This window comes from Eutrigla gurnardus, assembly GCF_963514095.1.
Source record: "Eutrigla gurnardus genome assembly, chromosome: 24".
Taxonomy (NCBI): Eukaryota; Metazoa; Chordata; class Actinopteri; order Perciformes; family Triglidae; genus Eutrigla; species Eutrigla gurnardus.
In genome coordinates this window covers 4242474-4258580 of record NC_139935.1, presented here as the reverse complement: position 1 = coordinate 4258580, position 16107 = coordinate 4242474, and the positions used below count along the sequence as shown (strand labels likewise).

The 16107-nt window shown below is 38.5% G+C and overlaps 1 protein-coding gene and 1 long non-coding RNA gene across 2 annotated transcripts; both read left to right on the top strand.

The window, feature by feature from the left end:
• The first annotated feature begins 2986 nt into the window (after window positions 1-2986).
• Window positions 2987-3794, top strand: LOC311010206. Its single transcript, XR_014596749.1, has 3 exons — window positions 2987-3391; window positions 3502-3569; window positions 3697-3794. It is a non-coding gene; the product is annotated as an uncharacterized lncRNA (long non-coding RNA).
• An 801-nt stretch (window positions 3795-4595) lies between these two features.
• Window positions 4596-10467, top strand: LOC311009997 (alpha-tectorin-like). The gene is made up of 15 exons (XM_084004480.1): window positions 4596-4679; window positions 5062-5167; window positions 5297-5426; window positions 5720-5960; window positions 6104-6248; window positions 6327-6426; window positions 6513-6575; window positions 6711-6913; window positions 7052-7183; window positions 8231-8418; window positions 8507-8661; window positions 8761-9006; window positions 9086-9251; window positions 9336-9431; window positions 9604-10467. The coding sequence occupies exons 2-14, from the start codon at window positions 5086-5088 to the stop codon at window positions 9429-9431; spliced, it is 1947 nt and encodes a 648-aa protein (XP_083860606.1). The 5' UTR covers window positions 4596-4679; window positions 5062-5085; the 3' UTR covers window positions 9604-10467.
• The last annotated feature ends 5640 nt before the right edge of the window (window positions 10468-16107 follow it).

The following is a 16107-nucleotide window of genomic DNA, read 5'->3' as shown; positions in this document are numbered from 1 at the left end:
AGAGTCTGGACTTTGCTGAGCGACATTTGTTTGATTTCAGCGATGGTGGTACCAGCCGGCCAGCTGAAGTAGAGGAGCGAAGTGCTCGCTTCGGGGCATGAGGTTTGACCAGTGTTTGAAGGTAGACGGGTGCCGTTCCATTGATGGCCCTGAAGGCCAGTGTCATCGTCTTAAATTGGAAGCGTGCTGCAACAGGAAGCCAGTGGAGGTCACGGAGGAGGGGGGTCACATGGGAGAATTTGGGTAGATTGAAGATAAGGCGTGCTGCAGCGTTCTGGATACGCTGCAATGGTTTAATCGCAGAGGCCGGGAGTCCGGCCAGGAGAGAGTTGCAGTAGTCAAGGCAGGAGATGACCAGTGTTTGGACCAGGAGTTGTGTCGCATCCTTTGTGAGGAAGGTCCGAATCCTGCGGATATTGTAGAGGGTAAATCTGCAGGATCGGGCCACAGCAGTGATGTTGGGGGTGCAGGATAGTTGGTCATCGAGGATTACACCCAGGTTCCTCGCAGTTGACGACGGCAATACTTTGATGCCCTCGACAGTGACCGACAGGTCCATGCGAGGGCAGTCTTTCCCTGGGATGAAGAGGAGTTTGGTTTTATTCAGGTTAAGCTTGAGGTGATGTGCAGTTGTCCAGACAGAGATGTCAGCCAGACAGTCCGAGATGCGAGTTGCAATGTGAGTGTCAGAGGTTGGGGGAAAAGAGAGGAACAGCTGGGTGTCATCTGCGTAGCAATGGTAAGAGAATCCATGTGATGTGATTACAGAGCCTAGTGATCTGGTGTATAGTGAGAACAGAAGCGGTCCTAATACTGAGCCTTGAGGGACACCCGTGTCCAGAGAACAGGGTTTGGACATAGAGCCATTCCATGTGACCTGAAAGGTGCAATTTGTCAGGTATGATGTGAACCAGGTAATGTGAAAAATAAGTACAATTTCCCTGAAGTAATTGCATATTTCTCCTTTCTCATATCGTTTTGCCTTGTATTGGTGGTTTCTGTGGTTCATAACCATTCTTTCAATTCCAACAAGAATAAATTAATTAGAACTGTGTGGTACTGTAAAATTAGTCAAAACAGGGCTGCTACGTGAAGGCTCAGTACCGCTAACCCCTTTCATGTCTTTGTGTTTTTTTATATTTTTATATATTTTTCTTGCCCTTTGATATATATATTTACCATTAGTCGTCACACTCTTCATCCCATAGAGGTGGATTATTGTGATTCTCACAATTCTCAAGTTGGTATGGTCCACAAGCAGGCATACATGGTAGTCCATATGCCCTGCAACTGCACCGTTGTGATCGGCAGGCAGTTGTGCAATTGCAGTGGATCATCTGCAGGTCTTCTGGGGCAGCAGTCTTCCTGGTCATAACTGGCAGGAACCGGTTCTCCACCAGTTTCCATCCCCAATCCACTGTGTTCATGTCAGCTTCCTTTCCAATCCACACCATGATCTGGAAGTAAACTCTTTGGCAGTGGTATTTGGTTGAGGACTCAGTTGGAGGCAGACGTTCTTGAGCAACAAATGATTTGGCGGTAACAATTTTCTTGATAAAAAGGTTGTACCACAAAGAGGCAAGTGAATCGTTACTCTTTCCGCCAAACAAAACTGCCATGGCCTTGGTCCCATGGTCCTCTATGACATCCCTTGCTTGATGTTGGACTGGATGGTTGAGTCCCCATTCACAAGTTTCTGGAATGCTGTCTGTTTGCTAACACTAAAAATGCGGTACGTTGTATCACATCCTGTGAAGGCGTGTATAAACAGCAACTGGGAACACAAGTCACTACCCAAGACTTGTTTCATCTCACTATTGTACACTTTATTAGCTTTGGACTTGTCTGAGCAAAAATAGAGGCCTCTGTTGTTCATCCCAGCATTATAGAGGAGAAGAATGAGTAGGTCTGTATCCTCTCCTATCAAGGTTGTTGGCTGATGTTCTGAGGCCTTGACTGCAGCTTTGAAAATGTCCACATCTGCATCAGCTAACGCATTGATAACAGTGCAGCCCTTTTTCTTCAGCTCCACGGTCATAAGATTTATAAGACCTTGTTTTATCAATCGTATTGCACTTCCTTACATTGGTCACATGTTGATCAAAACTGTGTGTGAGTTTGGATCCCCTCAGATTAGTCTGTAGCCTAATCTATTTGTTGTTAGCTCACTAGCAGCTAGCTGTCATTACATTGCACATAATCCACTAGTTAGCATTAGTTTAGTTAGCATTACTAGTTATTACTCTTATTATACATTATTTCTACTCATGTTACTCATGTCACCGACCTATCCAGACTCTCCGATGCCCAATCTTTGGTCTGATGTGTCCTCGCCTTTACATGACCGGCTAAATCGATCTCTACTTCACCCCAAACAAAGATAAAACAGTAATTTACAGTAATTTAAGTATGTGATCATGTCACTGCAATTTAGATTAATCCAATGGATTCATAGACCCAGAAAACATGGGGTAAGATACCAAGATTACTTGATAAGGTCAAATATTGAAGGAGCTAGGCTATTTTAAGGGTTTCCTACACATCCTTGACGCCATCTTGAAAATGACACCTTTATAGTTGTCAAAATTTGGTAAACTTTTAGTATGTTATTAAGGACACCTAATACTACAAAAAAACAGTTGAAAACCTTTTGTTAGAATTATTTTGGGGTTAGGTGGGGTTTTTTTCATATATGCACCCGCCTATAAGGAAGGTTCCTGCTGTTTGACAGAGAGAAACACTGGTCCAGACTAAAAGCACATATTGTTTTTAGGATTATTGTCAGTAACATTTGTAATTGACTATTTCCTCGACTCCTTTTTAAGGTAGAACGAGTTTCAAAAGTAATATTTAAATGGTCACAATTAAAAGATAACTAGAGACCATCTTGTGATGGGATCACACCAGCCATGATGCCAAATCAGCAAGGGGTGTAAAATGTGAATTAAAATGTGAAGTTTTCTGACTGCATCGTCCATGGCTGTGATGCTATCGCGTGACAAAATCTGCCCACAGACATGTAAACATCTGGCAAAGTCCCTAAAACCACTTCTGCAGAAAGTAGGTGTTTCCATGACATCACACACACAGGCGAAACAAGGTGAAAACAACAATACCAGCGTCGCTGGTGTGGCTGATAATCGAACCTGACTTGACGTGATCAGCTTCTACTGTGGAGTATGTAAAGAATTTAGCCTTGGGGGATATGTAAAGACTTAGAACTTACATCACAATTCAGAGGCGTGATTGAGCAGGACCTGCATAAAAAGAGACGGCGAGAGGCCGTCCCATCAGACACATCGGCCCGAGAGCTGAAACATCCCAGAGGGTTCAACACCGACCTCCATCTGCAGAGCCTCCTCTCCTCGCTGCTGCACCCGACCTCCAGACAGTAAGACGAGCTGCATGCTCTTCCTCTTCTAATATTTGTATGGTATGGAGTGTAGGGTTAAATGAAATGACATGTCCTGCCACTTCCTATATGAACTGTGTGTCTCCCAGCTCTCCGACAGTTTACCGCCGGAGCTCCATCATGGCGATGACGGGTGCACTGTTCCTCCTGCTGGCAGGTAAGCAGCCACAGAAAAGTATTCAGTACTTCAGAACAGTGTTTCCCAACCTTCGATACTTGGGAGCCACTTTCAAATATATTTACAGTAAACTTTGTTTTCTGCATGTGTTTTCCTTTTAATTCAGCAGTTGCTGTCAGGCAGGCGGACCTGGCGACATACACTGGATCTGGAACAGCGTTTCTCGACGACTGTAGCGTCAGATTTTACGGACGTTCATTCGACTATATAAAAGTGAGTAAAATGAATCTTTAACACATTAATTATACATTTCATTAGCTTTTCTTACTGAGAGTTTGATGAGACGTTTGACTTAACTCTCATGTCTGTACAGTAAATACGAAGCATCAGCATCAAAATATACTTTAACATCCAAAAGAACTCATCATGCAGAGCAGCCCATTTGGGAGTATAATTATAATTATTGATTCATTAATGTGTTCCTCACTTAAATGTTGCAGCTGGTAAATGTGGGGCTAATTCTCATTAGTTGTTTCATTTTGTTTGAGTATTTCTTTCACTATATGTTGATTCAGAGACTGTAAGTAATGTAAAAAGACTAACATTATTGAATAATACTGTTTATGAGTGGAACCCTGTCTTTAAAAGCCTTAATATTGTTTCTTCATGTTTGGCGTCTCTCTGTTTTTGCAGGTGGCCTTCGATTCAGGTTCATTTCGAGCCTGTTTCACAGATGACGTAAATTACATCGACCAAGACTGCCTGTACTTAAACGATACATCGACTTCAAACACAGTGGAAGTGAAAGAAAATGTAGAAACATCACCAGTGGGATTGGGAGGCTTGTTCCCAAACATACTCACCACCTCAGAGTGCAATATTCAACTAACTTTGAGGATTAATTCAAACTCCTTCGTAAGGCATCATCAGTTCTATGTTTTTTGTTTGTTTTTGTACAAAATGAACATTTTAAAGACCGTTTCTATCAAGCTTCAAAGTAAAGTTTATTTCTAAATTGTTTTAGAAGCCATTTCCTAATATGTTTTTTCTTTCGTCTGTTTATGCTTTCAGATTGATATAGTTCTCTATGACTTTTATCCACAAGCAGGTCTGTCACTGGAAACATACTATAACTTACCCTCTGCTTTTGTAAGTAAGAAGTCACTTTGGTCTCAGAGATAAGTTGGTGTCTATTAACATATATCTGCTTTATGTTCAGTTAACTTGATATTTCAAGTTCATCTTTCAATCAGAAGTTAATCACTGGATTTGAAAAATGCAAAGTTCATGGCATCTCATCCCTGAGAGTAGAACCAATTTCCTTTCATGGATTACTGTGAGCCTGGAGTGGAGTTGCTTCACCTAAAAACTAGCAAATTATTCAAACACTCGGCTTGATTTCCTGTTTGACTTCTCATATAAACAATGACTACATGTGAATAGACAATAATCAAACATAAAAAGAGAGATTACTACACGTTTCCCTCAGTATCACAGTATCAACCTTGATTTTTGTCAAATCCTTTTCTAGACCCTGACGGCGGTGGCTGGGAACATGCCTCATGATTCATGGGAGTTTACTGAAGCTGAAGGGGATGACACGGTTCACTTCGACGTAAGCGGATGCAGATTCGAAGGTAGCCATATCCAGTGGTTCCCACAGAAGGGATCTTCAAACTAAACTGTGATGTCGTGAAATAGTTTTGCACACTACCTGGTGATGTTTAATATGAAACTAATTTGATAAACCTCCTGTCACATTCCAGGTGACATTATGGATCCCGACTCAGAAATAATCCTCCCAGACACCTGCACCAGCATACGCTGTACTGCTGCTGCAAACCTACGTCGCAACCCTACATGTGGACCCCTAGAGGTTTGCGTGGGCAACAACATGTAAATATGGTCACTTTTTTATTGGAATCCAGTTTGAATGAAGGTTGGGCTGACTGATTTGAATGAGGTGAACGTGACACAAATCAAAGACTTGAGGAGAAAGTTCTGTTATTATTCTGTTATTAGGGCTGCATTTAACATTTAATCATTTATAGTGGAACATTGGATTAATGATTCAGTCCATAAAACTTAAACAAGTTCACCACTGATTTAGCATTTCACTTAAATAACAACATCGGACTTACGATAGACACTTCAAGGACCGTAAACCCGTCCCTTTCCATCTCCACCAGGTGCATCCTCTCCACAGTCGTGTGCACCGTGACTGGCTCCACTGTCTTCGACGTCCTCGACAGAGTTCACTCCGTCTCCGATCGGTGTTTATACACTCTGATGACAAAAGACGGGGAATTTCACCTCTCAGCTGGTTTCCGGGAACGACGGCGTAAAGACGTGGTGTTTTTGGACTATTTGAAACTATGGCTGCCAGAGTTCAATGAGACCATGTATTTTGAACAGGGTGGCAGAGTTCGGGTAAGCGACTACAATCCTTTCATTAATGCTCATTACATGCCATCTTTTACTCCTCATATGAAAAAGCCAGAAGAGAAGAGGGTTTGTGATGTTTAATCCATTTTTTCCTCCGTTTCCTTGCGTTGCCGATCTGCTTCATGTAGGTTGGAGACCAAATGCTATCCCTGACCGCCAACCCTCAGGATTTTTACGGTGTGGATCTCTCCAGGGACGAGACTGGAGTTACCGCCAAGACAACTTACTCCAACATGACGCTCTTTTTTGATGGCGACACGGCACATGTGACAGGTAGAGACAGCTTTGTTGTTTGTTTTGTTGTGCTAAATCGATTGTAAGTTGATTTGACTTTATCTCTCTTCTGACCAGTACTTGCTGAACCTGTAAGCGGCTTGTGTGGCGACGTCACTGATTCCAACCAAACCACCTACATCTGGGAGATGAAGAATTATGACGACAGTGAAATCGGGTACAACTTATTAACGACTTGATGCATGATATTACCTGATTATTGTATTGAAGTATAATGGAATGGTGCTGTTTGTCAACCCCTAGCTGTGATATGCAGTACAATGACAACGACGACAATACGATCCAGTGTAGCCGCCTGTCTGAAAAGTAAGAACTGAGCCATGAAAACCCTCTTTTCATCCATACGACACACGTTTCTGTGGTGCCACTCTGTCATGTGACCAGGGATTATTCTGGAAGCTAAAACTGGTCATTTACTCTTGTTCTTCTTCTCTGGAACAGCTGTTATCTCATGTACAATGACCCCTTCACTGCTTGCCACAACGTCATTGACCCAGAGCCATTCGTAAACGCCTGCATAAAAACTACCTGCAATTACCCGCCGATTGACGGCCTCAACTGCCAGTTTCTGGAGGCTTACGCCGAGGCGTGTTACCTGAAAAGTGACATCACTCTTGACCCCTGGAGGTCAGGTGCCGGCTGCTGTAAGTTTCACTTATGATGTTTCATAAGATGAGTCAGTTAATTGAAAGTGTTCCTCTGTTCCAGTGGGTTATTTTGGACTTCCTTCTGTCCAGGATCTACCTTTAAAAACGTGTTATTTGTCATCTGTCTGTGTGTAGCTGTTGTCCTTCAGGACGGCTGTCAGGACCAGTACTGCAGCCATCATGAGTTCTGTGGCGAGAACCTCGGTGAAACCCGCTGCCTCTGTCGGGCCTTGTTCGCCTCCAAGTACAAACCAACAGATGCTTTCGGTAACGTGCAGCAACTGTGGCATGAAAACACTTGGTGAAAGGTTATAATGTTGGGTCAGACATCCCTTTGGTTTACAGCTAGCGGCTGGGGTTTTGTTATTTGGTTTTGTCACGTTCATATGATAATTTATAGAGCACATTTTAAGTTAATTGTACAAAGGCCTTTCTCTGCGCATTTTGCGCATTTGCGTTAGCTAACTAGTCAGCCATAATGCTTTTAGACAACGGATCATAAGCTAACTTAGCTAGCATAATATGATCCTACTAGCATCAGAAAACATAACCATATCGGTCATTTGCTTGCTAAAGCTTACCTGTTGTTAATGCATGCAAAAACAAGTTACAAGCAAACCATAATAACTAATAGGTAAATTGCTCACTACATTGGTTTCAAAATGCTGACTATTAGAGCTAGCTAACGTTAGCTAGCTAATGGATTTAGCTAGCTACAAACAAGCTAACGTTGGCTAGAGAGAGAATAAAATCACTTTTTAAAATACTTTTTGTTGTTATTTCTTTTACCGAAAAGCAACGCAAAATGCGCAGAGAAAAAGCTGTGCTCTGGCCATGGTGAGGTACCCCTCGTGGGAATGCAGTCATGTGATTGGCTGAAAACGAGGGAGGCATCTGATTGGCTACAGAGAGTTCCTTGTTGAAAAACAAACAAGTTCACAATGAAAAGCGTCTTGTAAATTCAAGTTTATATTGTAAGTTACTATTGTTGTATAAGTTTATATACAACAGTTTGTATATAAATATAACAACATACAAATATATTTTTTATTACATTTATTTAAAACGAAATGTATTTGTGAGAAGAGAGTCATTTATATATAAATCACAAAATACGTTTGTGAATCCTTCTCTGTGCATTCATTATTAATGAGACTGAACTGACCCCATAAATAAACCCATAAACAGATAATTGAAGAGAAAGCACAGCTAAAGCATGAGACTGTTTTCTATCCCTGATTGGTTTTTATTTAGTAGGTGGCCGTGTTTCTGCCTCCATAAGCATATTTTGACTTCTTTGCGTTGCGTGTTCAGGCGAGCCGACAGTCTGCATGAAGAACTCCGCCACTGTCACTTTGGCTGCATGTCTGCTGTGGGCTAAAGGGATTGACTACTCAGGCTTACACCTCGATGATGAGAACTGCACAGGTCTCATCGACGAAGAGGCCCACATGGTGACTTTCAGCTTCGACAGCAGCGACAGCTGCGGGACGGAGGTCATGGTGGGTGCTCTCCTACAGTACTAGTTGCTCTGGACACAAACAAATGTGCTGTTTTTGCTCACCAAAAATTATTTCTGTCACAATCTAGAGGAACGAGAGCCAAGTCACCTTCAAGAACACCATCATGGCGAAGGACAGCTCCGATTACAGCATCATCACCAGCCATGACCAAGTAGAGATCGACTTCTCCTGCTCCTACACCCATCCAAACACCAGGAGTTTGAGCTTCAGGATCAGAGACAAGTGTGTGGAGTCCTGCTGAGCTTCACCTGGTTGGAGTTAAAGTTAGTGGATAGTTGACTTACGTGTGTGTGTGTGTGTGTGTGTGTGTGTGTTCTCCAGCCCTGTGTTTCAGCACATCGAAACTGGAGTTTGGAATTACAGTGTGATGATGAACACCTTCACTGACCCCGGCCTCTTGGACCCTGTCGGGGAGTCCACTGAGATCCAGCTGGGCCAGAGGATCTGGCTGGACTTGAAGACGGAGGGGCTGGACGACGCCATGGTCGCTGTGGTAACCGACTCCTGCTGGGCAACCAACCAGTCTATGCCCGATGTTGACCCGCGATACGATCTCATCACCGACGGGTGAGAACAAGCCTCGTCAGCGACTGTAAGAGTCGACTGCAGATGAACTCATGGTGTGTGTTTTCCTGTCGCTGAGCAGATGCCCCGCTGACGAGACAGTGCAGATGGAGGGAAACGGACTGGGACTGTCCAACTCCTTCTCTTTCAGCATGTTCGAGTTCTTTGAAGACAATGACGAGAACAGTGAGGCTATCTACCTGCACTGCAAACTGGAGCTGTGCCCCAAGGAGGAATCCTGCGCTCCGGTGAGTAATGAATTAATATGAGAAAAGCTGCTAAGTGTTGACTTCCATAAAGTCTCAAATCTAACCACCCTCTCTGTTTGACAGAACTGTGATGAAAATCCCACCAGGAGGCGCAGATCTTCTAGGTCTAAATATGAAGATGGACACGCAGCCCTCATCACTATGGTCTGGAGTATTTAGGTACAGACAGCTCCCCCCTTTGGTCATGGTATGTATACATTTAATTTGTTTTTAATTAAGTCTGAGGTGATTTGGTCCTAGTAACTAACCAGAAATGTTGGCTTGGAAAACATTATATTTGATATTTGTATAAATCATGAGTAATCACAGTTTTGTCTGGTTGTCTTCTCAGGTGATTCCTGACTTAATCTCCGACCCAGTAAGGAGCCTGGAATATAATCTCTAGTGAAATACTTAAATGAAGTGTGCAATGAAGAAAAATAATCAAAGAAGGGTTTTAGAGGTTAAGAATACATAACAATATACTGTTCACTGGCTACTTTAGCCTTAATACTAGTTAGTGAATGAAGAAACAGTATTTTCTGTGTTTTAATGTCATGAAGTATGAAGAAGATTCTGAGACTCAAAGAAGCTTTACAGGATGAAGGTTTCAACATCCAGTGGAAGGAAAATACTGATGTGAATGTGAACATTTAAATGGTGATTCAGTAGATTAAAGTAACTATGAGTTAAGTTTTACAGTTAAGGGGAGAGAGGTTTTTGTATTACAGGTTTTGTGGGAAATTAGCTTACATACTGAACAGAACTCTGAACAGTGGCTTTGGCCAGGTTCAAAATTCTTGTTTCATTTTGTTGACATTAGAGTCTAAGTTTTTACTGAGGGAATCTTGGATATCTCTACTTATCACGCCATAAATCAGAACATACCGTGAACAGCCATTAAAAAATAATATTTTTTCTCCAAATAAGGCTCTAAATAATATATAAACCTGTAAACATCTTCATTATAGTGATTGAGATATTAAAACATCCAAACAATTTAAAGACATTACAGATGTTTTGCAAATAGCAAAGAAGACATGTTATAGAAAACACTGCATGAGAAAATGTTTTTGCCTGTAGTGTCTTAAAAGCATGCAATTATACTGAGATATGCCACTTTACCTTGATTGTTTGTATCAATATTAATATTGATCATTGGTAGTAGTAGGAGTAGTAGTCGTATAGTACTAGTAATGTATTGGAATAAAAATAAATGGAGAGGATTAAAACATTATTTGATTCATCTTGTTTTTTTCTTGTCCTGTGTGTGTGTGTGTGTGTGTGTGTGTGTGTGTGTGTGTGTGTGTGTGTGTGTGTGTGTGTGTGTGTGTGTGTGTGTGTGTGTGTGTGTGTGTGTGTGTGTGTGTGTGTGTGCGCGCGCGCGCGTGTGCGTGTGTCTGTGTGTGTCACAAAGTGAACAGGGGAACCTGGGTGTTGATGAAAGAATAAAGTTACTATAATTAAAATGATTAAGCTGATTTAAATCCATACATGAGAGAGGGCTTTTCAAGATATAACTATATAAATATTTCAAGCCATTGGGAACTGAAGTTCATCTGCTCCAGTTTCAGTACCATGAACACGGCGCTGTCTGTGGTCCTGAAACAACATCTAAACCACAGTCACGTCATCATTCGGTTGTTTTTACTATTTCTACAGACAGCTGGAGACAAATACATGGTTGTATGTGGACGGCCAGATGAGTAAGGGTAAGGTTCCTTTTACTACTGCCAGGGTTTATTAGTAATGTGTCCACGTATTATTACAAGATATTAATAATGTGTCCACGTACTATAACCACATAATGTGTCCACGTATTATTACAAGATATAAATAATGTGTCCACGTATTATTACAACATATCAATAATGTGTCCACGTATTATTACAACATAATAATGTGTCCACGTACTATAACCACATAATGTGTCCACGTATTATTACAAGATATAAATAATGTGTCCACGTATTATTACAACATATTAATGTGTCCACGTATTATTACAACATATTAATGTGTCCATGTATTATTACAACATATAAATAATGTGTCCACGTATTATTACAACATATTAATAATGTGTCCACGTATTATTACAACATATTAATAATGTTTCCACGTATTATTACAACATAATGATGTGTCCACTTATTATTACAACATAATAATGTGTCCACGTATTATTACAATATATTAATAATGTGTCCACGTATTATTACAACATAATAATGTGTCCACGTATTATTACAACATAATAATGTGTCCACGTATTATTACAATATATTAATAATGTGTCCACGTATTATTACAACATAATGTGTCCACGTATTATTACAATATATTAATAATGTGTCCACGTATTATTACAACATAATAATGTGTCCACGTATTATTACAACATATTAATAATGTGTCCACGTATTATTACAACATAATGATGTGTCCACGTATTATTACAACATAATAATGTGTCCACGTATTATTACAACATATTAATGTGTCCACGTATTATTATTACAACATAATAATGTGTCCACGTATTATTAAAATATATTAATGTGTCCACGTATTATTACAACATATAAATAATGTGTCCATGTAATATTACAACATATTAATAATGTGTCCACGTATTATTACAACATAATAATGTGTCCACTTATAATTACAACATAATAATGTGTCCACGTATTATTAAAATATATTAATGTGTGCACTTATTACAACATATAAATAATGTGTCCACGTATTATTACAACATATTAATAATGTGTCCACGTATTATTACAACATAATAATGTGTCCACTTATAATTACAACATAATGTGTCCACGTATTATTAAAATATATTAATGTGTCCACTTATTACAACATATAAATAATGTGTCCACGTATTATTACAACATATTAATAATGTGTCCACGTATTATTACAACATAATAATGTGTCCACTTATAATTACAGCATAATAATGTGTCCACATATTATTACAACATATTAATAATGTGTCCACGTATTATTACAACATAATAATGTGTCCACGTATTATTACAACATAATAATGTGTCCACATATTATTACAACATATTAATAATGTGTCCACGTATTATTACAACATAATAATGTGTCCACGTATTATTACAACATAATAATGTGTCCACGTACTATAACAACATAATAATGTGTCCACGTATTATTACAACATAATAATGTGTCGACATATTATTACATCATATTAATGTGTCCACGTATTATTACAACATAATAATAATGTGTCGACATATTATTACAACATATTAATAATGTGTCCACGTATTATTACAACATAATAATGTGTCCACGTATTATTACAACATAATAATGTGTCCACGTACTATAACAACATAATAATGTGTCCACGTATTATTACAACATAATAATGTGTCGACATATTATTACATCATATTAATGTGTCCACATATTATTACAACATATTAATAATGTGTCGACATATTATTACAACATATTAATAATGTGTCCACGTATTATTACAACATAATAATGTGTCCACGTATTATTACAACATAATAATGTGTCCACTTATTATTACAACATAATAATGTGTCCACTTATTATTACAACATAATAATGTGTCCACGTATTATTACAACATATAAATAATGTGTCCACGTATTATTACAACATAATAATGTGTCCACGTATTATTACAACATATAAATAATGTGTCCACGTATTATTACAACATAATAATGTGTCCACGTATTATTACAACATAATAATGTGTCCACGTACTATAACAACATATAAATAATGTGTCCACGTATTATTACAACATGACGCGATTGCGTCACGTATCCCCCGCTGAACTGCCTATAGAAAACTATCTAAACTCACCCTAGTCTTCTGTGCATACTAGCGGTAGGTACTTACTTAAGTACCTATATACCGTTAGTCTTGAACAAGACAAACTGTCTCGGCTCCACCCGCTTGATGACACGAAAATAACAACCGGCTTAAAACAAAAAAGGAGTTCAACCACCTTATGTGGTTACACTGCTAAAGCCTACCAGGGGAAATATTTAATTCGCAAATATGACCTGTTGTGTGTGTTTGTGTATGCGTGACCATACCTCCGCTTCCGTAGCTGTGCTGAATGAGCCGTACGGGCTGGCAGTGAATGAATGTAAACCTACTGGGGCGATGAATGAACTGGTGCGTCTCTGCGCGCTCCACGTCCTTGTTTGAAGCGTTCCAGAATGATCCCAGGAATCCAGGGTCAACGAAACTTTCCGTGGATCAACACTTCGGCAAACCTTTTCTGTTGACTAATATTGCGGCTAACTGAGACGAAATAAAAAAAAAACTATCAGCCGCGGTGGGCTGAACACGGGAGAAATTGTTGACGCGCACAATTCGCTTTATTCTTGCTCTCGAAGCACCTTTATTTCCATATCACGGCAACACACATAAGCTCCAGCTGCTTGCAAACGTCCGTGCAAGGTTAATAAGTTAAGAAAGCACAATGTGATGTGACAGCGTAGCGGTCAACAGAAAATGTCACCCCCGTGGTTCACCCCACGCCATGTTCAAACGCCAACTGATGAGACCAGGTGAGTGCAATTACAAGTAACCACGGATCACACGCCCACAGTGACACACCCCTACCCACGCACCAATGCAGTGTCCACATCCACAACCAAACACACACAGACTTACATACGGCTCCTACACACGTATTATTATAACATATTAATAATGTGTCCACGTATTATTACAACATATTAATAATGTGTCCACATATTATTACAACATAATAATGTGTCCACGTATTATTACAACATAATGTGTCCACGTATTATTACAACATATTAATAATGTGTCCACGTATTATTATAACATATTAATAATGTGTCCACGTATTATTACAACATAATGTGTCCACGTATTATTACAACATATTAATAATGTGTCCACGTATTATTACAACATAATAATGTGTCCACGTATTATTACAACATAATAATGTGTCCATGTATTATTACAACATATTAATAATGTGTCCACGTATTATTACAACATATTAATAATGTGTCCACGTATTATTACAACATAATAATGTGTCCACGTATTATTACAACATATAAATAATGTGTCCACGTATTATTACAACATATTAATAATGTGTCAACGTATTATTACAACATATTAATGTGTCCATGTATTATTACAACATATTAATGTGTCCACGTATTATTACAACATATTAATGTGTCCATGTATTATTACAACATATTAATGTGTCCACGTATTATTACAACATAATAATGTGTCCATGTATTATTACAACATATTAATAATGTGTCCACGTATTATTACAACATATTAATGATGTGTCCACATATTATTACAACATATTAATAATGTGTCCACGTATTATTACAACATATTAATAATGTGTCCATGTATTATTACAACATATTAATAATGTGTCCACGTATTATTACAACATATTAATGATGTGTCCACATATTATTACAACATATTAATAATGTGTCCACGTATTATTACAACATATTAATAATGTGTCCACGTATTATTACAACATATTAATCTGTCCATGTATTATTACAACATAATAATGTGTCCACGTATTATTACAACATAATAATGTGTCCACGTATTATTACAACATATTAATAATGTGTCCACGTATTATTACAACATATTAATCTGTCCATGTATTATTACAACATATTAATAATGTGTCCACGTATTATTACAACATATTAATCTGTCCATGTATTATTACAACATATTAATAATGTGTCCACGTATTATTACAACATATTAATAATGTGTCCACGTATTATTACAACATATTAATAATGTGTCCACGTATTATTACAACATATTAATAATGTGTCCACGTATTATTACAACATGTAAATAATGTGTCCGCCTATTATTACAACATATTAATAATGTGTCCACGTATTATTACAACATATTAATAATGTGTCCACGTATTATTACAACATAATAATGTGTCCACGTATTATTACAACATATTAATAATGTCTCCACGTATCATTACAACATATTAATAATGTGTCCACGTATTATTACAACATATTAATAATGTGTCCACCTATTATTACAACATATTAATAATGTGTCCACGTATCATTACAACATATTAATAATGTGTCCACGTATCATTACAACATATTAATAATGTGTCCATGGATTATTACAACATATTAATAATGTGTCCAAGGATTATTACAACATATTAATTTGTCCACGTATTATTACAACATAATAATGTGTCCACACGTATTATTACAACATATTAATAATGTTTAGCTACCTATTAAGTGTTTAAAACATTCAGTAGTGGCAGTAAAACCTAACTATTGACAGTACAAATGTGGGAAATAAATGAAGTGTCTTTTATTTAGTGATAGCGTTATTTATTTGGGACATACAGTGGGAGTCGGTGAGGGCTTTGTGAGTTTATTTTGCTATATAAAGGTTGGGAACCAGTGATTTAAGGCTAACCATTCAAGTATTTCTTCTTAGGCGTGTCCATATCAAACCGTGTCACAAATCTTTCTGACTTACCATAGAGTGTGAATAATTCAAATCATAAGTCTTAACTAATAAAGACAATAAGTTTGTCTTTGCAGCATCATTTCACATGAAAGATGATGGGAAACACCCAAACAATTGAAGCGCACAACCAGTTTGTCTCCTTCAACCTGAGCAGAGGTCTAATCATCCAGAATATCATCCAGAAGAACTGAAACACTTGTGTGGGTGTTCAGAGAATAAAGGCAAGTCAGCTGCTGGC

Excerpts from the sequence above, each read along its gene's own strand:
- LOC311009997 (XM_084004480.1), top strand. The coding sequence starts at position 5,086 with ATGCCTCATGATTCATGGGAGTTTACTGAAGCTGAAGGGGATGACACG. Across the intron at positions 6,427-6,512 it reads TATGACGACAGTGAAATCGG|CTGTGATATGCAGTACAATG; the intron begins GTACAACTTATT and ends GTCAACCCCTAG. Across the intron at positions 6,576-6,710 it reads TGTAGCCGCCTGTCTGAAAA|CTGTTATCTCATGTACAATG; the intron begins GTAAGAACTGAG and ends TCTCTGGAACAG.